At 36.2% G+C, this 21,865-nt stretch overlaps 1 protein-coding gene across 6 annotated transcripts; it reads left to right on the top strand.

Annotated features, from left to right (window-relative positions):
* Positions 1-5,656: 5,656 nt before the first annotated feature.
* On the top strand, positions 5,657-21,259 carry LOC18425988 (Cysteine proteinases superfamily protein). Of its 6 annotated transcripts, XR_016058417.1 has the most exons (4): positions 5,657-5,783; positions 18,649-18,892; positions 19,780-19,881; positions 20,165-21,259. XR_016058417.1 is itself a non-coding variant. In XM_088870628.1 (3 exons), exon 3 carries the CDS (start codon positions 20,327-20,329, stop codon positions 20,987-20,989), a length of 663 nt encoding a protein of 220 aa, XP_088726754.1. In that variant the 5' UTR covers positions 5,657-5,783; positions 18,649-18,892; positions 20,165-20,326; the 3' UTR covers positions 20,990-21,259. The 6 variants fall into 6 exon arrangements, 2 of the variants coding, with proteins under 2 accessions (XP_088726754.1, XP_088726755.1); XR_016058418.1 differs by lacking the exon at positions 19,780-19,881 and having other exon boundaries at positions 20,293-21,259; XR_016058416.1 differs by lacking the exon at positions 19,780-19,881 and having other exon boundaries at positions 18,671-18,892.
* Positions 21,260-21,865: the final 606 nt, after the last annotated feature.

The following is a 21,865-nucleotide window of genomic DNA, read 5'->3' on the forward strand; positions in this document are numbered from 1 at the left end:
AAGGTCTTAGTTTCAATTTACTCTCTCAAGAACAAAATTTGGTTTTAGATATTATTGACAAAATTATTGACCCCCTTGATAAAAGAGATGCTCTTGTTAAATACCTTGCTAAAGAAAAGACTGAAAGTCAAGTCTTTAAACCTACTTATGACCTCAAACAAATAATTGATAGGGTCAATAAAAAACAAATAATCTCTGAAAGGAAAACCACTATTTATGAGCTGAGGTTTGAAATAAGAAATTTAAAAGAAGAATTACAAGCTCTTAATAATAGAATTACTGTCCATGAGACTTCTGGTTTAGAAAATCTCCAATCACCTGAGAGTTTAATAAATGAATTCGAGAATACCCAAAATCAAGATGAGATTGTTAACATAATTGAGAAAATTGATCTTAAACAACTAAGTTATATTAACATGATAAATAAAGTTATTACTAAAAAATAGCATACCAAGGTTACAATTGTTGTCTCCAAATAATACAGTTTTTCAGCCATAGCCCTCATTGATTCAGGTGCGGATCTCAATTGTATTCATGAAGGACTTGTCCCATCAAGATTATTCGATAAGACCACCCAAGTCTTAAATACTGTTAATGGCAAAAGACTTTTAATCAATTATAAGCTTTCCGAAGCTACCGTTTGCAACAACGAAGCTTGTTTCTTGATGCCATTTATTATGGTAAAAGGTCTAGCTCAAGAAATAATTTTAAGAACTCCTTTCCTGAGTCTTTTTTATCCCATAAAATCTTTAGACTCCTCGGGAATTGAAAATACTAACTCTTTACCTGATTTTTTAACACAAGAATTCCTGCAGGGCATCCAAGGGAAAAGAATATATGAAAATTCCAGGCGAGAGCTCAAGGCAGGTCAACCTTAAAGAAAATAATCTTAGTATCTCTAAAGACTTAATACAGTCTACTGGAAATTCAGAATATTGGGAAAAATCATCTCTCTATTATGCCAATTGATAATATTCACATTCATCTCAATCCAGATGAAATCGTAAAAATTTATCTAGTCAATCATATGCATCCAAGAGATGAGTTCAACCACAACTCTTTTATGAAACGATCCTAAAGGAAACAGGATAAGTAGAAATCATCTGGAAATACATGGGACATGATATTGTTGCTTATTCTAAATTTAGTATAAAGAAAGTTCTGGCCTACAGGGACAGGGAATTTGATCCCCTCAAACCACGATATTTTAAACAAAGCCTCTAAAATCAAGAGTTACGATTATTACAATTATATTGAAACATGGGAAAATACTCTATTACTTCAAAATAAGCTGAATACCCATAGCTGGTTTATCATGTTTAGGTTTAATGAAGCCCTTCAAGAAATTCCTTCATGGTTTAAAAAATGGATGTTATACTAGGGTCCTGCCCCAGATATTTATCCTCAACTGTTGCAATGTTCCTTGTCTGAATTACAGGCAGCTAATAGAAATTGGTCGAAACTTGAAATATTAATTTCTTTTACCACCTTATATGAAATCTCATGGATACTCAGGTGGACCTATTCCATAATCGAAGATGATGAAAATTGAGACTATATTCCCCATCTGGAAAGAAATATACAAGTAAAATGGTGGGACAACTTTGATATCAAAAACTTGATCCCCGAAACCATCAAAATTATTACGATCAAGGTTAATACACCTAGACTTGGTCAACCGACTGGAACGACCTCATACTTAAGGCTTCTACAATCCGAAAATCTTAAATTATCAAATGAAGAGCTTCGAAAAAAGCTACTATCCATGTTTGACGATGAGGAAGAATTCATGTCAATAAGCAAAGACGATAGAGACCAAACGAAGACGATCGTGCTAGAATTTTGCCACCTATTAATTAATGGACTGAGACGACTCCACCAAACTCCAGGGCACGAGGCCCATAACCAAAATACTTTTACTAAAGTAAAAACTTTTTATTCTACGGCTCAGAACTTGCAGACAGAAATAAAAAGGACAGTTGTTACTATTCTTAAACTTTCTACGTGACAAGGATCACCGACACCACCAACAACCACTATCTTTCACCTTTCCACATGGAAGATTATGGATGGACCGACATTCCTAAACTTTCTATGTGGCAAGGATCACCGACACCACCGACAACCACTATCTTTCACCTTTCCACATGGAAGATTATGGATGAACTGATATTCCCAGATAAAGAAAACTAGACTAAAAAAAATTTAAAGTCCGAAGATCTTCCCCTCTTGAGGAGGCACCTCTCCTTGGAGTTCACTAAGTCTTCTTTCCTTATTATATCTTCTTTCCCTTTCTCTAAGATTGTAAAAAGGTTTTAAGTGTGTTTAGCGTTTGGAAGATTGGTGTGGTCTTCTCACTGTCTTTGCTTTAATCCTTTATTTTATTTGTTATCATTTAATGTTTTTCCTATTCCGCTTGACGTACAATTTTTAGTACGTCAAGTGGAATAGGAAAATCATTAAATGATAACAAAGAAAATAAAGGATTAAAGCAAAGACATTGATATTCATTCGAACTAAGAATAATACATAATACAATATGAAAACGAAGTATTTACATTAGATAAAAACCACACTAGCAAACCACACCAATCTACCAAACGTTAAACACACTTAAAACCCTTTTACAATCTTAGAGAAAGGGAAATAAAATAGATTGAGGAAAGAAGACTCAGTGAACTCCAAGGAGAGGTGCTTCCTCAAGAGGGGGAGATCCTCTTTTTATAGCTTCAGACTTCAAATTTCTTTTAGTTTAGTTTTCTTCATTTAGAAATGTCAGTCCATCCATAATTTCTTTTAATTTTGGTTTTTCAATAAATTCAAACTTAACTTTATGACCTTGGATCTCATATTCAATTCCGAGGAGTCTAAAGATTTTATGGGATAAAAAAGACTCAGGAAAGGAGTTCTTAAAATTATTTCTTGAGCTAGACCTTTTACCATAATAAATGGCATCAAGAAACAAGCATCGTTGTTGCAAACGGTGGCTTCGAAAAGCTTATAATTGATTAAAAGTCTTTTGCCATTAGCAGTATTTAAGACTTGGGTAGTCTTATCGAATAATCTTGACGGGACAAGTCCTTCATTAATACAATTGAGATCCGCACCTGAATCAATGAGGGCTATGGCTGAAAAACTGTATTATTTGGAGACAACAATTGTAACCTTGGTATGCCATTTTTGAGTAATAACTTTATTTATCATGTTAATATAATTTAGTTGTTTAAGATCAATTTTCTCAATTATGTTAACAATCTCATCTTGATTTTGGGTATTCTCGAATTCATTTATTAAACTCTCAGGTGATTGGAGATTTCCTAAACCAGAAGTCTCATGGACAGTAATTCTATTATTCAGAGCTTGTAATTCTTCTTTTAAATTTCTTATTTCAAACCTCAGCTCAGAAATAGTGGTTTTCCTTTCAGAGATTATTTGTTTTTTATTGACCCTATCAATTATTTGTTTGAGGTCATAAGTAGGTTTAAAGACTTGACTTTCAGTCTTTTCTTTAGCAAGGTATTTAACAAGAGCATCTCTTTTATCAAGGGGGTCAATAATTTTGTCAATAATATCTAAAACCAAATTTTGTTCTTGAGAGAGTAAATTGAGACTAAGACCTTGCATTTCTAATAGGGCTTTGTAATGGTCACATTTACAATCTTCTTCAGCCTCACTACTATTAGAAGTTTCATTGTTGATTTTGAAAACTTCATCTTCTAAGTCTGTCTCATAAATAGATAATTCTTCATCAGAAGAGTCTCCTACTGGCAGAATTTGCTCTAAATATCTCTTGAGTCCATCAGAAATTTCATTGATTTTTTGTTTGCTGTACACCTATTTACAAAATGTCCGTAACGCCCACATTTCTTACAAATGGGTATTTTCCCATTTGGCTTCCTATTTTTGGGTTCAGCATCATCTTTATTTGATTTGAACATTTTTCTTTTTTGTTTTCTATAATATTTTCTGTTTTTATTATAATCACCTCTTTTAGAGTCACTCTTATATTTTTTGGAGTCGGTTTTTTCAAAAAAGGGGTAATAACCGAATTGTTCACAAAAATTTTACATTTCTCTTTTGTAAGTAATCTTTTGTTTTTCAATTTGTCTCTTAAGCTTGAGGTCAGTACAAAGTTCTAAGTCGGTGGCATAAATCTCATTATCTAGCTGTCCTAGAGTATAATTCTCATAAAGGATTTCTTTCTCTCTATTAGTATTTTTGAGCTTGGTTTTAACCTTTTCACTGAATAGAGCTGGGAGTCCATTTAAGAATTGAGACTTCCAATGTATATCTCTGGCATCATTTATGGTGAGTAATTGAGTATGAAAAACATATTTCATGTGGAAAGGCAAAATATAGTGGTTGTCAGTGGTGTCGGTGATCCTTGCCACGTAGAAAGTTTAGGAATAGTAACAACTGTCCCTTTGATTTCTGTCGGCAAGATCTGAGCCGTAGAATAAAAGGTTTTTACTTTAGTAAAAGTATTTTGGTTATGGACCTCGTGTCCTGGAGTTTGGTGGAGTCGTTCAGGCCCATTAATTAAGAGGTGGCAAAATTCCAGCACTATCGTCTTTGTTTTGGTCTTTATCGCCTTCGCTTATTAACATGAATTATTTCTCATCGTCAAACATGGATATTAGCTTTTTTCGAAGCTCTTCCTTTGATAATTTAGGATTTTCAAATTGTAGGAGCCTTAAGTATGAGGTCGTTCCAGTCGGTTGACCAAGTCTAGGTGTATTAACCTTGATCTTAATAATTTTGATGGTTTCGAGGATCAAGTCTTTGATATCAAAGTTGTCCCACCATTTTATTTGTACATTTCTTTTCAAATGGGGAATATAGTCCCAATTTTCATCTTCGGTAATGAAATAGGTCCACCTGAGTATCCATGAGATTTCATATAAGGTGGTAAAATGGATTAATATTTCAAGTTTCGACCAATTTCAATTGGCTGCCTGGAATTTAGACAATGAACATTGTAACGGTTGAGGATAAATATCTGGGGCAGGACCCTAGTATAACATTAATTTTTTAAACCATGAAGGAATTTCTTGATGGGCTTCATTAAGCCTGAACATGATAAACCCGCTATATGTGTTCTGCTTATTTTGAAGTAATTAAGTCTTTTTCCATACTTTAATATAATCATAATAATTGTAAGTCTTGATTTTAAAGTAGTTTTGTTTAAAATATCGAGGTTTAAGGGGATAAATCCTCAGTCCTTGTAGGCCATAACTTTTTTTATTCTAAATTTCATTTTACAACATATTATCTACGCCATCTATTTTCAATATTTTTATAGGTTTATAGATCTACTTGTTTATAACCATTTTTGAAATTTTAAATTTTATAATTAGATGTAAAAATAAATTTTGAGATAATTCTAAAAATATTTTCATCATGATAAAATACGAAGGTCCTGAGTTACTTTTACACCGGATGCATCCGTATGTCAACAGCAACCAAACAAAAAAGATTAGAGAGAGATGTATGTCAAGAGCACCCTCGGATGCATCCGTACGTCAACAGAACCCTAAAAAAATTAGAGAGAGAGAAGAGAAAAAAAAAATTAGAGAGACAGGTGAGAAAAATATTATAAGAGAGAAAGAAGAGATAAATATTATAAACAATTAAAAATTATAAGAGAGCAAACCAGAGTTGCAGGGTATGCAGGAAACTTCGAGAGAGACGAAGCAGAGGGACATAGTAGAGTAATCTGAAAGGGACTCTTATCTCTAGATAGAGAGAGTTGCACGAGAGATACACTCTGGTTTTTGTAACAGGTATGAGCTCTTTCTTCCTGATTTACTTCCTCTCGATTTTTAGTTTCTTTTTATATCTCTTGTAGCTCTTGTGTTAAATCTTGTAACATTTGCGTGCAACATGCTGCTCTTTCTCGTTGTTGCTGCAACTTTCTCAGACTCGAGTTCAGTTTGCTTTCTTGCTTCCACTTTTGATCCTTTGTCAAGGGTTTTATGTTTCCAGTACCTTCTTTCACATTTTCGGTCTTCTTTTTCTGTCAAAACTTATTCTTCTATGTATCTCTCTACTCTGTTATGCATGCCATATGCGGATGCTTTTTTTTATACTGTTATGCCATATGAAGATGCCTTAATCTCATCATTATGGCTTTTGCACATTGTTCGTTAATTGTGCCTCCAAGTTCTTCTACATGGATTCCATATTTGACGGCTCAATTCCACGCTTTCATTAAATTAGGGTTTGATTCTCTATCAGAATTTGCATATACTGGACATGGATTTCATGGAAAGGGAAAGAGGTTCTTTATGCCCTAGTATTATTGCATTTTTTCTCTTTAGAAATAATAGAATTTGTATAATGCCATTTCTAGGGAGCTGCACAGGATTCTTCTTGAAACCTACTTCCAGTGGTGATAACAAATGTGTGCGTGTTAAGGAACCAATAGTTATTGACGATTCTTTGCTTAGGGCTTTAGATCCAGCTTGAAATTTTCAGTTTTTAAGTTTCAGATTTCTAATTGTTTTTTTAAATGTTCAAACACAACACTTAGGCCAAGAAGAATGGTTTTGTCCTATTCAATTGTTTGATGGTGTTAAATTGCTATCTAGATTCATTGATGTATCTGCATAGTTCCTATTCATGGAAAAACGAAGATGCATCTCCTTAGTTCCACCTCTCTACTACTTTGACTAGTTTCTTGATTGCCAAGCACTATACAGGATGGTTGTAGCATTGATGCTAGATTCAATTGAAATATACATTACTTTCACTCACTTATGTTTGACATATGAGTTTTAGCATTACATTAAAAGTTTTTATCTAGAGGTATGATGCAGGGTCCTTCCAACTTAAATGTGATACAAATAATTTTAGCCAAATTTTCATTTTTCTTGGTAAGTGGTTTTTTGGTGGTTAACTACTTTATATTAGCGAGTTGCAAATCCTCTAGGATGAAGTCTCCTCTCCCTATATTATTCATCTCGATTATAATGCACTTGTGGAGAAGAGATGAGCTTTGAACCTCAAATTTTTGGTAGTGACAAACTAGGCACCATGGACAAATTTCTTCATTGTCTGTTTGATGAGGTAAGGCAAAGGGCAAGGACTTCTCCATAATCTAAAGCCATCCATTACGCCCGTGCATTTTTAATACCAGAAAACAAACCACATGCAGTTCTATCAGTTATAAAAAAGCACTCTCAATAGTTTCAATCAGTGTGCTGGGACTCGGCCGCGTCGACTCTGACTTGGTAGGGTGCCGAGGTGAGTATCTCGATAGAAAACTCACGGTGAGTTACTTGTGCTATACTTGGGGGATTACTGTTGTAACTCGCCCGTAATATGGTAAAACTCGATCTGATTTCAGCAGCACTCAGGTTAGTTGCTATAGTAAGATTCGAGTACCATTTTTGAGTCAGAAAAATAGAAAAAGGGGCCGGCCTCTTTTATTTCATCTCTCTCGCTTTCTATACAGTTTCTCTAAAGCCCTCTTTTTTCTATATCGGGCTCTCTACAGCTTCCTTTCAAACCCTAGACCCTCTCGCTCTCTCAAATTATTTCATCTAAAAACCATCTTCTTATATCCGGCTCTGTAACATTAAAATGGCCAAAGATTTTCTCTCTACAATTGCCTTAAGTAACCCTTGGCGCAGTTTCTCATCGTCTGATCCTTGGATTTTTCTTGAACAACCTTCCATCCATCCCATTTCGCTCAATAGGCTGAAACTCCCATGTCGGTTAGGGTTAATAGGGTCAATAAGACTTGATTGTAGAGGCCACTCTTCCTTCAATTCCATTCTTTTCAATTAACCTTTACATGGCACAATAAATCTTCCTTCAATCCCATTCTTACGATTAGCCTCTACATGGCACAAGAGAGACCCAATCTTGAGGCCAACTATGCTATGGTTTATTGGGTGGGGTGTGGGGAGGGGCGAGAGAGAGAGGGGCCAACTATGCTATAGTTTATTGGGTGGGTGGGAGGGGAGAGAGAGAGAGGGAGAAGCATGAGGGAGAGAAATAGATAAGAGGACATGTTTTTCCCTGATCATGCATCCCTTTTTTTGTTTCTTTTTTCTTTTTTTTAATGTATTTCCTTTTTATTTAATGTACCATAATCGCGCGAACCTTGAAACACTGGTTTCAACAACCTGTGGCTGTAGTATACCCTAGTGCTGAAAATTTTGAATGTCATAAACAATTAAGGATAATTTCATTCTTTATTCCCAATTTTTTGCGAGTGCCTTCAGGAGTATGATTGGCTGATTCACTGTGATATTTTGGATAAGTGCATGGAGTAGAAGTGCAATGAATGGGAGGAGCTACTTAAGAAACACATCCAAGATGAAGGAAAACTAATATGTTATGGGTACACAAACGAGATTCATCTTGAATTAATATTGTGGACTTGAGGATCATCTGTTTACTACCCAAAACTGATCTCTGAGGTCGGTCATGTTTCAGGAAATATGTGTATGTTTGTTTGATGATCACGTATGGAACAATAATTTACCTTATTTCATATTTGTTGATGTTATGGGTTAGATATTTCTTGCTCTTATGAATTATTTATTGTTCCTTGTGAACTTTAGAATTTGGATTTGGTGAGTAATTGAATCTTTCTCCCAAGGAACTGTCCTTTCACTTTTTTGTGAACACCATTTGTGGGGCATGAATTCCTAATCAGATTGTTAAAATAGGTCCCAAATTTTTGCATGTGTTGGCTTGCACAACTGCCTTCTCCCACTCTCAAATTTTTGCATGTTGCTTCTTCCTTTTGGCATTTTCATGGTGCTAGATCAGAACTTGGCTTGCACAACCACCTTCATGGTGCTAGATCAGAGTCTGGCTTGCACCAACTACTTACTCCCCATACAAAAAAACCAAGCAAATATTTGTTTCAAGTCAACAAGGCAGATGGTCATGATGAGTCTTTCCTCAATTACCAAGGTTTTTAGGGTTTTTTGTTAACATCCATAGGGGGAGTTTGCCCCAAGGTGACTTGGTTGCTCACAAAGTTTCGTAGAAATAAGACACTCGGGTCTGGGGAAAACTAGATTCTCCAATTCGCCTTTTGCTATCCCTCAAATAGGCAATTGTTGCTTGATCCACCCATTTGGACTCATGATGCTTTCAGTCTTTGTAGCCAAAGTTCCCATGTGGCTGTCAAGTGAACATGTCAGCATAAGCAGAAAATCAGCACATGGGCGAGGGTAAAAGAGTCACCTCCCCCATTTCATTTCATCATTCGCCTTCTCTTTATACGAAATGTGTTCTTCTAAAATACTTGATCCTGGATGGAAATAATGGCATATTCCTGACCTAAAGATAGAAACTTCTTGTACAAATGAATTATCTCAGCTTATGAACTTATATGGATTCATACTTGTGCATATAATATCAGTGACCGAAGCAGCTATATAGAACGAAGATACATAATAAATATATACGTAGTATGCATGTAAAGTAGTTATAATCAATAAATACTCAATAAATATGTGGATTATTTATGTATATTGTGTATATAACATATTGCTTGCTTGAAGGCAGTCTGGCATCTGGGCCCTTTGTATCCTAAACTGTTTGGGGGCCGCCTCTCGCCTCTGTCTACTCTGCAGTGCCACTACTGAGTTTGTCACACCTTCACCCATTCATGTTCATTTTTCATGACGTTAATCTGTGTCTTATTAGCTTTCAACTGCTTTACTCTGGTGAACGAGTTATATATAGAAGTACTTTTATCCTTTCTAAGCACATTTTTTATACCATTAAGTCCAGTGCTTGCAAACCTTGTTTCATGTGTTTCCTAGTTCCTTCAGGGTTTTGCTTTCTCTCACATTTAAACATAATGCTTCCTTGATGGGGGACAAAATTTCCTAGTTGTGCATTTTTTATGAATGCAGGTCGGCATACATGTCAATGAATCGATTAGAAATCCCAAGACTCCAAATAATGAATATCACTTAAATGGAAATGCTTTGCTTCTATGTCACATTTGGATTCAATGTTTTTGATAGGAAGACCCAAGTTGAGAAATGTTGATAGGTAGTTATGATAATAGGGACTTGACAACCGGAGGACAAGGAAATGGAAGGCAAATGACTCTCTCATCATTTCCTTGTTATCCGATTTTGTGGAGCTTCTTCATTAGTGAGGGCTTATTCTTCTTTCCCACAACAAAAGAGATTTGTAAGACTTTCTATGAGTTGTATTCTCAAAAGGACTACATTTCAGGCATTTATCAGGATATCCCTAACATGGTGAGAATCAGTATCTGGAAAAACCTCAGCCACTAGTCTAATATTTTTGTTCAATGTTAACAACAAGAAAATAAGGGGTTATTTAGTTGCTTGCCAGTTGGAATCCAAAGAAAGAGGCGTTCACAACCAAGCACTTGACAAAGAAAAACTAGCGGCTCATCTGTGCTCTACTATAGGGGTAGAAGAAGAGGTGACAAGTTATGGTACTAGCCACTCCACATCTACCCTGCACTTGTGTCGAATACTAAGGATACTTTTCTATTTGTTATCTTAACCCAAAAAAAAAAAAGAAAGAAAGAAAGGAAAAGAAGGGGGAAAAAAAGAAAAGAAAAACAAGATGTGGAAGGGGACTCATGGGCACAGAGAGGCCTAGGTGCTCATTGCAACAAATTTGTTCATAGTCAGACTAAGTATTAAGGTTGGCTTCTATGTGGATGATCAAATGCCTTTAATAAAGCGACTATCCCATTTTTTGAGAATACGAGAGGATGACCAAATCTTTGCCTGGGTTTGTGGCCTTTAAAGACCTTGAGAGCATGTAAAAATAAATAAATTTACAGTGGATGTTTGATGCAGGGAGAAATAATAACATGAATAAAACAAATAATAATAAAAACAGTGAAGAGATTATGCCCTCTCTCTGGGTCTACAAGGGAGTCCACCCCAAAAGATCTTTTCACAAGACCCAAATTCTTTTACTCAATTCCAATCTCTCTTCGTTTTCAGAGATGATACTTTTCTCTTTTAAATACAATTGAAATGTAAAAAATAAAATAAATAATAAAAACATTTTTATCACACTTAACGATTTCCTCCCTATCTCTATACCAAATTCTCCTATTTCTTCTCTCCCATACATTTCCTCTCTATCTTCTTTTTCTTTTCCATCACGTGGACCCTCTCTCTTTCTCTCTCTCTAACTTCCACGTGAAACCCCATAATTTTAGGAAACCCACGCCCATCTCAACCTCCACAAAAATAGAAACTATATCCTCATAAAAATCTATGCGAACCAACTCCCATAGGGAATTTACTATTTTACCTTTTAAATCTATACAAGTAAAGAAGAAAATAATAATCCTAAAGAAAACTAAAATCTCAAATAACACCTTTTCTAAAATTAAAAAGGATATATAGTAAAAAAATTAAACAACCCTGATTTTTTTATTTGCATCATTCTCCTGGTAAACGAAGAGATTGGAATTGAGTAAAGAATTTTGGTCTTGTCAAAAGATCTTTTGGGGTGGATTCCCTTGCAAAACTTAAGAATGGGTATATTCTCTCACCCTTTATTATTATTTTTATTTAATTATTTCTTCCCTCCATCTCCCCTGTATCAGTTGGTATTAGAGCAAGTAAGATCCATCAATCACAATGCCACCAAAATCCGCTCTTACAATCAATGATATATTGCTCCAAGTCATGGTGTTTGTGGGTCAACAAATTAAGGAGAATATGAACACAACCATGGAGGGTATCTGAAGAGACATAAGCAAAATTAAACAGAGGTTCCAACAGTCGGAGAATACTATTTTTCAAGACGAGGTATTCACAACCATAAAGATCCAACACCATGTTCTACTGAAGAGACGAATCGAGGCCCACGACTGACTAGGAGTGCCGATCTTGAATGTGGCGATCACATTGTGATGCAAGAACCACGATTTGAGGAGCATCCACATGATCGTGGTATTCAGGTCGATCTTCTTGAGTTTCTCAAGTTTTATGAGGAACTTGGAAAAGAAATCGTGATTGAGCTTAGGATCCAAATGTTGTACTTCAAGATGAGCACAAAGTATTTGATGAATTGGTTTATTAAGGAAAAAGTATCAAGGCGCATGGTGGGACTACACCAATTATTTGATTGGCCTTTGAAGGATCTAAGCTCGGGATCGAGCTTCTCCCAACCCTAGGAAGAATAATGCAACTGAAAAAATCATGGTTGTTTAATTTTTCATTTTATATTTTTTTTAATTAGAAAAGGTGTTATTTGAGATTTTAGTTTTTTTTAGGGTTATATTTCTCTTCTTTAGTTGTAGAGATTTAAATGGTAGAATAGTAAATTCTCTATGGGAGTTGGTTATGATAGATTTTTATGAGGATATAGTTTATATTTTTATGGGGGTTGAGATGGGTGGGGGACTTCCTAAAATTATGGGGTTTCACGTGGAAGTTAAGAGAGAGAAAGAGGGGTCCACGTGATGGAAAAGAAAATGAGGATAGAGAGGACATTTATGGGAGAGAAGAAATAGGAAAAGTAGGCAGAAAGAGGGAGAAAATTGTAGGAGAGAGGTAATTGTGTTTTTTTATTATTTATTTTATTTTTATTATTTCAGTTGTATTTAAAGGGGAAAGGTATCTTTTTTGTAAATAAAGAGATCGGAATTGAGTAAAGAATTTGGATCTTGTGAAAATATCTTTTAAGTTGGACCCCCTTGCAAACCCAGAGAGGGTATAATCTTTCAATCCTTTTGTTATTATTTTTATTTTCATTATTTCTTCCCTTTATCTCCCTTGCATTAGTTGGTATCAGACCAAGTCACAGATCCATCAATCACAATACTGCCAAAAGGCAATTGATGCAAGGAGAAATGATAATAGGAATAATAAAAATAAAAATGGTTGAGGGATTATACCATATCTCTAGGTCTGCAAGGGAGTCTCCCCCAAAAGATTTTTTACTATACCCAAATTCTTTACTCAGTTCCTATCTCTTTTCGTTTACAAAGAAGGGACCTTTCCCCTTTAATGACAACTGGAATAATAAAAAATATATTTATCTTTCTCCTACAATGTTCTCTCTACTTGCTTTTCCTATTTTTTCTTTCCCATACATTTTCTCTCTATCTTCTTTTTCTTTTCCATCACGCGGACCCTATCTCTCTCTCTCTCTCTCTCTCTAGCTTCCATGTGAAACCCCAAAATTTTAGGAAGACCCCACTCATCTCAACCCCTACAAAAATAGAAACTATATCCTCAGAAAAATTTATCCTAACCAACTCCTATATAGAATTTACTATTCTACCCTTTAAATATCTACATCTAAAGAAGAGGATAATAATCTTAAAGAAAACTGCAATCTTAAATAACACATTTTTAAAATTAAAAAAAATATAAAATAAAAAATTAGACAATCTCAATTTTTTATTTGCATCATTCTCCTGAGATTGGGAGAAGCTCAACCTCGTGCTTAGATCCTTCAGAGGCCAATCAAATAATTGGTGACGTAGTCCCACCATGCGTCTCGGTATTTTTTCTTCAATAAACCAACTCATCAAATACTTAGTGCACATTTAGAAGTAAAACATTGAGATCCCAAGCTCAATCGTGATTTCGTTTTCAAGTTCCTCATAAAACTCGAGAAGATCGACCTATATACCAAGTTCATGTGGATGCTCATCAGATCATGGTTCTTGCATCACAATGTGATCGTCACATTCAGGATCGACACTCCTAGTCAGTCGTGTGCCTCGATTTGTCTCTACAGTAGAACTTGGTGTTGGATCTTCGTGGTTGTGAGTACGCTCGTCTCGAAGAATAATATTCTCCAACTGTTGTTTAATTTTGCTTATGTCTCCGCGAATACCCTCCATGGTTGTGTTCATGTTCTCCTTAATTTGTTAACCCATAAACTCCATGATTTACGGCAATATATCCTCGATTGTAAGAGCAGGTTTCGGCGGCGTTGTGATTGATGGATCTTACTTGCTTTAATACCAATTGATGTAGGGAGAAATAATAACAGGAATACTAAAAATAAAAAAGGTTGAGAGATAATACTCTCTGTATGGGTCTGTAAGGGAGTCTACCCGAAAAGATTATTTCACAAGACCTCAAATTCTTTACTCAATTCCTATCTCTCTTCGTTTACGAAGAAGGGACCTTTTTCTATCTCTCTAACTATTTTTCCTGTTTCTTCTCTCCTTACATTTCCTCTCTATCTTCTTGTTCTTTTCCATCACATGGACCCTTTCTCTCTCTCTCTCTCTCTCTCTCTCTCTCTAACTTCCCCATAATTTTAAGAAGTCCCCCACCCATCTCAACTCCCACAAAAATAGAAACTATATCCTCATAAAAATCTATTCTAACCAACTCCCATAGAGAATTTACTATTCTAACATTTAAATCTCTACAATTAAAGAAGAGCATAATAACCCTAAAGAAAATTAAAATCTCAAATAACACCTTTTCTAAAATTAAAAAGAATATAAAATAAAAAATTAAAGAATCCCGATTTTTTATTTGCATCGATATTCACATTCCAATGGGAATTTTGGTTGACTGACGTTATGTTGGCAATCTATGGCCTAGGTCATGTCCAAAAACCGTTCCCCTTGGCATAGGCATTACCATTGAGGGTTTTCAATGGTCATCCCTTATTGATGTCCGAGAGATATCTAGGGATGACGATGATAAGCAGTAAGCCTTTGGGATCCTTCCGTATTGTTGCAACTTGTGAGGGCAAGGGCTAAATCCTCAACAACTACCGCACGACATGTACACATGTCAACTGCATTTTGGGAAGCAGCCCTATAGAGAGGAAACCTCTTACATTTGTATAAGAGATTTTCTCTCTTGCGCTATAGTGTTATGTGCATGTGCATCTTTATGGATATGAGTTGCTCTTCGGAAGGAACCGGTAATCCACACATTAGTTTGTGGTTTTGGCATTTACTGGTCAGCTTTGATGGACCAATCATGAGTCCCTGTGATTGATTGTGGATCATGGGTTCCGTTGGGTTGTCTGAGAAGATAGTCATGGATCACAGATTCTAGGAAAGGTGTAGTGCCTCAGAGATGTCACTTTTCCTGACCCATTGGTACCAACCCACTTCTAGTTTTGTTTTAAATGTGATTTGGAACTTTTCTAATGCCAGAAATATTATTTTTTAACTTTATAGATGTTCCTTTGATTTTTTAATATTTGTCAAAAATTTTAAAATTTATTGTAATCATAAAAGTCCTAAAAGGTAGTTTTGATATTTCTAGAATTTCATCTCTGATTCGGATCCATGTAGTTGGCTTTCGGGACCCAGCCCCACAGGTCAGGGGCCAACATGGGGTGGAATGTTGGGCCCAAAAGGGCCACCTGTCCTACAGTGGGATGCCCCATGTTCTTCTAGATTGTTGGGAGATCTCTTTGGGGATATTGTGAAGATGTGGAAAATATCTTCTATTTTGAAAATAATTTGGAATAGATCTTCCTCTTTGACTTTGGATTTTTAAAATGATTTGAAGTTATTGCTATGTGAGATAGAGTCCGAAATTTATGGGATTATGGAAGATATAACGAGATAGAGTCCAAATTAATGGGATTATGGAAGATTTAATCCTAGTTTGAATAGAAGTGGACATGGGTCAAGGATATGAGGAATAAAGGTCCTAGGATTCCTCCTTGATCCTGATGGTGGATCACGGAATGTATGTCTCAGATTTAATTCTCTCTTCACCTTACAAATCACGTAATGTAGCTCGGTAAAATTTGAGTCCCAATAGAAAGTGGCATACCTTAGAAGGGTTTTATAGAGGTGGGATTCCCTCATTGTCATAAATCTAGGTGGTTAGACCTATCCCTTTGTCCTTCACTCTCCTCCATACCCTCTCCCTCTCTCCCCTCTAGTCTCCTCTCTCTTGCTTTGGTGATGCCCCACCTAGTAAGACAGGACCATAAGAAGATGGCAAGCTACGTTGGCTAGCCTGAGAGGAGGCATGTCCCTATGAGTTTTGTGGTTTAGAGGGTGTTGCCACGTTGAGGCATGCCCTAGTTTTGGGTTGAAAGGATATCGAGTGGCTTCGTATTCATACTCTGAGCCCTAGTTTTTGCCACAGGTGCTTCCTAGATTTTGAGGACTCAAATAGGGAACAAGGATCAATGCACCATTGGTGTGGTAATCGGGTGTGGCGTGTGTTAAGTCCTATGAGGATGACCTTGAGAAAAGTTCAAATGAGTCTTACCAGCTTTGTTTCTTAGTCGATTTTCAGTTTATTGTTCTTATTAGAATTCCTATTTGGGTTAGTATTCCTGTTTGAACTAGCATTTCTATTTGAAATAGGATTCCTATTTGAATTAGGATTGCTATTTGATTTAGAATTCACATTTTTTTTTAATAGAGTTAACTAATTGATTTAGAAGTCACATTGTAATAGAATTCTTGTTATGGAATAAAATTTATTTTCTTTATGCAGTAAATGTTAAGATCCATAGATTGTAGTAGGTTTTATTTTCTGCTTCCATTGTATTTTGGCATTATAAGTAGAATTACCTGGTTGTTAATGAAAGAAAACGAGAAAATTTTCTATTTTACACCCCTGGAATCCTACGCAGCCACTACTTTGAAGTGGGAAATTTCCTTAGCCTTGGGGGCTTGGAAGAGACCTGGGTGCTTTCAATTTGTTTGCATGCTTAAAACACGCACACATACACTCACAAACATGTTATCTGCGGGGTTTGGCCGTGGTTGTGGCTGAGGTTGAGCCGTTGAGGTGTGTGTTATCTTTTTCTGGCCAAAATTTTGATCAACCTTTTACCAAGGTCAAGACAGAGAAACTGTACTTCTAACCAAGTTGAACCTACTTAGAGCCTTTTTTGAAAGTCTCAACCTTTTGTTGCAGTAACACCATTATAATGATGTTTCGCTGCAGTTAAGACGTTATATCGACTTTCCACCACGGTTACTCTCTCTCCTCTGTCCATGTGCCTTGCTGTGTTCTAGATGTGTCAGTCTCTCATAACATGTTCTCTCATGATTTTCACATTTCACTCTCTCATGACATATGTTCTCTCATGATTTTCACGTGTCCTCCATTTGCAACTGATAGCTTTTTACCACAGTTTATCCAAAACCCCTCCATATATGGGCTGTTTGAAATTGATATTCAAGGTCCTTTCCCATGTTTTGGTTTTGGTGGCAGTTGATTGCAAGCAGCGATTTTTTGCCATGGTTAATTGAATAGCATATGTATTTCGAGTTTTACTCAACTCCTTCAAGCTTTAATCAAAGTGAAGCTGGTCCCAGGCTGGATTTCTTTCAGGCCAAATCCGCTCAAGGGACTGTGTTTTCAGAAGCTGCTCTTGAGCATGCAACTTGGATAAGCCTATACAATGCTTAACTTGGTCTTGGTTGTATCTTGAGGGTACACGTTTGCCACAACCCACTTGCATCTTGGATTCAACGCAAGTAGAGCATCTCGTGCCTCTGGTCTCAATAGCCAAAAGGTTAGTTAATAAGTCTTAGTGAAGTTTGGGTGGCATTTTTGGAACTCAGGTAATTCTTCAGTCAGTGGCATGCGAAGTTTAGTTTGGAATTCAGAGTCTGCTATGAATGTTTTGACCTCGGTTAAACAATTTTAGACCTTGGTGATGCATTTTAGACCTTGGTTGTTCATTTGACCAAGGTTCTGCACTTTCACCGTAGTTATGGTGTTTCGCCCACTGCTATGGATTTTTTATCACTGCAACCCATTACTCTAGTCCAAAAGAAGGAATTTTTAAAGCTTTGGAGAACCAAAACGCTAATAGAATGCATATTGGAGCGGGCAACAACTGATCTGTTTGAACCTTACGCTATATCCGGCTTCTTGATGTTCTTTTGAGTATGGGTCCACTTCAGAAACCTATGACAACCTTTGCTGCAAAACTATGACTCTTGTAGGATGAAATAAAATAGCTTAGTCACTCCACTTGACGATAAAGCAACTGTGCTTGCAAAGGCTTGTTGTGGATGAGAATCCTTTCTTTACCAAATACAAATGTCCAATGTTTAAAATAATCCTCTAGCTTAATGGGAGCATACGCTCATACCATTAAATCACTCCATTGGGCGTCACCATGTTAAAGCCCTGCATTGAAGTAGAGAGGAGAGCTTGGAAAGAATTTATATTGTTCTGCATCTTGAGTTTGATCCTAGTTGATTATTTTGTAGAGTAGATGAATTGTGACAACTTGATATTGTTTCTGTATAATTTTATTGGAAAGTTGATGCAATACGAACTTTCTTTATAGAAGCTTCATCTTGATTGCATTGGATGCACAAGTTGATATCTTTAGCATGCTTTACATATTATAATATTGTTGTGCATGTTGAGTTCGGACTAGGTGTCCTTTGTATGTAGATTGCAGAAATTTATGAATGCTTTTTTACAGAATATTTTGGATAGTTCAGACAATAGAGAATTTCCTTTGAAAGCTTCTTTTCGGAATACCTGTGATTCCCTATTGACCTTTTCAATCATTTGATTTTCCTTCCCAGTTGCCTTATATGCCTGTCTTCTGGCCCTTCACTCTCCTATCTATTATTTAATTCTTGTGTTGGACCTTCGTAAGATCCACCTTGCCTGCACTTTTGAAATTTAGGATTCATTCTGGTGAACTTGTAAACACTGATATGGTCATGATTTCCATCTCAAGGTAATTCATTCATTTTTCATAGCTCCATCTCCATGCAAGTTAGCTCGGTCGCCTCCGTCAAAGGGATCAAGAAAAACCTAGCAGAGTTCATTGCCTGAGTTTCTTGTTTCTACTTCTGACTTTCGTTGATGATATATGCATTAAAGTGTCAAGAAAGAGACCATAGATGGAGTTTTCTTTCTTCAAACTGAATTCAACGAGTTCAACTTTCTCATGCATTTCTGGACTTGCTGATGGATTTGAGGTCAGTGATTTCAAGAATGAAGTTGCTAAAACTCTTTTTGTTAGGTCAGCTCCTCAAGAATTATTTTACTGCTAAATATACAACTGACTGACAAAAACATGGAATGTAGTACAACTTATTGCATAGAAACTACTGAGCATTAAGAGTTCCCTCAGCCAACTCACTTACTCATGTCTGTTAGGCCTTTAATACACAGACAGTCACCCTTCCGAAAATCCCAATGGGATTGATAATGGCACCCTTATTGAGCTAATACATCAACCACCTGGTTGGCCACTGTTGAGATTCTCAGAGCAACTGTATAATGGAATTTCGATCTATGGTGCCTAAAGGGATTGCAATGCTCCATGTGTGATACCAGATGCCCAGTAGTTTATTGCCAACTCTAGACCATTAGGAAGAGTTCACATTCGACCTTAAAGCTAGAACCATTGCCAAAACCGCAATAAAATCTGCTGATATGATTGCCTCATGGTCTAGGGAAGGTGCTCCCTTTAACTATGTTTCAGACAGTACAGTGCTTTCTTTTTTAGATTTTGGAGAGGAAACTTATGGTAAGACTGCAGCTATGTACTTACCAAAAATCCGTACTATGCGTATGGAAGTTATTGTGTTTTTCTTTCAAATACGTATATATAACACTATCCCATCAACTTCTTGAAACATTGGCTCATGAAAAGAGCACATGCTGGATGAAAAATAAGTACAACTTTATTGTCAAATCATTCAAACTGAAATTTTGTGGTTATCTGAAATGTGTATTCTGTGAGATCACAACCCTAATGTGGATGCTGTAAATTGAGCTTTAATTTGCAGATAGGGTTTCACTAATATACAAACTGATATACAACAAAAGTTGCATACATTGTTGTCTTGTTGTAGAACAGCACGGCGGCGATCTTGGATTTGGCAAAGCTGCTTTGTAATGTGAGAAAATATATTGGATGTGAAACTTCATAGTTTCATTATCTTGCTGATCCGTTTTCATGGTATTCCTAAGGTTTATCTAATTTATTTGGAACTTGTTCTTTGATCATTTCAAGTTTTCCATTTCATTCCCAATTGTGCAGTTTTTAGTATTTGTGTTGGGCATCCAGTTCTCCACAATATGTGTTAGGGATAGATGACATTTTCTTTGTCCACTGGTTTCGAAGTATATAATCAAGAGAATTTCCATGTCCCTGTTTGTAAGTTTGCTGGTCAGAAATCTCTGAATTTGATATTTTAAATGAAGATAATTTAACACCATAACCGTTTTCGTCTTTTTTGCAGATGATAGTGTCCATTTATAGTCATGAATTAGTCTGAGCAATCGTAGAGAATGATGCATCACTGAATCATGGAATGTAACTAGCTTTCAAGAAGTAGTTCCATCTAATACTCAGCAAATATTTTCATAGGTCCATCCTTCCGTATTAGTTGCAGATTGAAGTGATGGAAGCTACTGAGGGAAATGAGAAGGTTTTGAGCTATGAAGATGTCATATTGAGGAAATCAGATTTGGATATCCTTCAGGGCCCTTACTTCCTTAATGATTGCATCATTGAATTCTATTTCGCATATCTTTCTTCCTCTCTTCCTCAAGACATTCTACTGGTTCCCCCTTGCATATCTTTTTGGATCATGAGCTGTACTGACAAACAGGGCCTGGAACCTTTTGTCAACCCACTAAAACTTCAAAGCCGGAATTTGGTGATCTTTCCAATTAATGATAACGATGATGTGAGCATGGCAGAGGGTGGCTCACATTGGAGCTTGCTTGTGTATATTAGAAAGAAAAATGCATTCTTATACTTTGATAGCATGATGGGTTGCAATGAATGGCATGCAGTGAAGTTATATAGAGCTGTCAACGTGTTAATGGGTGGCCAAAGCGTGTCTGCAAAATTTGTTGAAGGCAAGACTCTACAACAAAAGAATGGGTATGACTGTGGTGTGCATACTTTGGTGGTGGCGGAGGCATTTTGTTGTTGGTATTATGGAAACAATGAGGAAGACTTCGATAATGCATTGGAGAGACAAGTGACAGCAAATATAGTGGGTGAAATGAGGAGGAAGATTCTAAGCATCATTTTGCATCTGATTGATAAGAGGTGATTGTGTTAAGCATCATTTGCTTCCGATTGATAACAGATGATTATGTTGTATATACAGTAATACAGCTTTATTTTTGTTTGGTTTTTAATTTTCTGGTAAATTGATAGAAAACCCAGTAGGAGGAATGAGTAGGAGTTTACATGGTTGTCCGAATTAATTTTGACCATTTCCACTCAATGATCAGTTTAGGAGTAGCACGTTCAATCGATGTATCTGTTTGATTATGTGATACACGCATTGACATCGTAAGAGTGACATGTTTGGCCCACAGTTGTTTTCCTTCCTGAAGTTCTATCTCCTTCTCTCTCTTCCCCCCCCCTTCCATTTAGAAACCCAGTTGTCCTTTGTTCCATCCATGAAGCAATTTTCACTGCGCATTTCACCTTGCTTGGGTTCCTCTCCTTGGTTTAATCCGTGTTCGAGCAGCTGAAGAGATTAGGCATTCGATATCAAGTCTTCTCCAAGCAGAGGGGAGGATTTTGTTTGAGAAGTTGAGGAGCAAGTGTGAACATCTGCTGTATCGAATTTGTTCGTGCTTTGGTTGTGGGTTTGGGTTTTACTCCAATGCCGCAGGAATTGAAAATTACTTAAAATTTTGGGAAAAAAGGGATCACTTGGAATATATATATATATATATATATATATATATATATATATATATATATATATATATATGGAAAAAATTGGGGTTAGTTTACTAGCTCATATGAACATATGAGTCCAACGGTTCAGATTGAATCTGGGTCGATTTGACGATCACGGATGTCCGTTAATGTTTGAATTTTATTTATTTTTCTACAAATTCAAATTACTTAAGATTTTAGATGCGTGTTTATAAAAACAAGTGATTCTTCAAAAAATAACAAAAAAATATTT

Source organism: Amborella trichopoda, chromosome 6 (genome assembly GCF_054954075.1).
Source record: "Amborella trichopoda isolate Santa Cruz 75 chromosome 6, AtrichopodaSantaCruz75HAP2 v2.0, whole genome shotgun sequence".
Taxonomy (NCBI): Eukaryota; Viridiplantae; Streptophyta; class Magnoliopsida; order Amborellales; family Amborellaceae; genus Amborella; species Amborella trichopoda.

Excerpts from the sequence above, each read along its gene's own strand:
- LOC18425988 (XM_088870628.1), top strand. The coding sequence starts at position 20,327 with ATGGAAGCTACTGAGGGAAATGAGAAGGTTTTGAGCTATGAAGATGTC.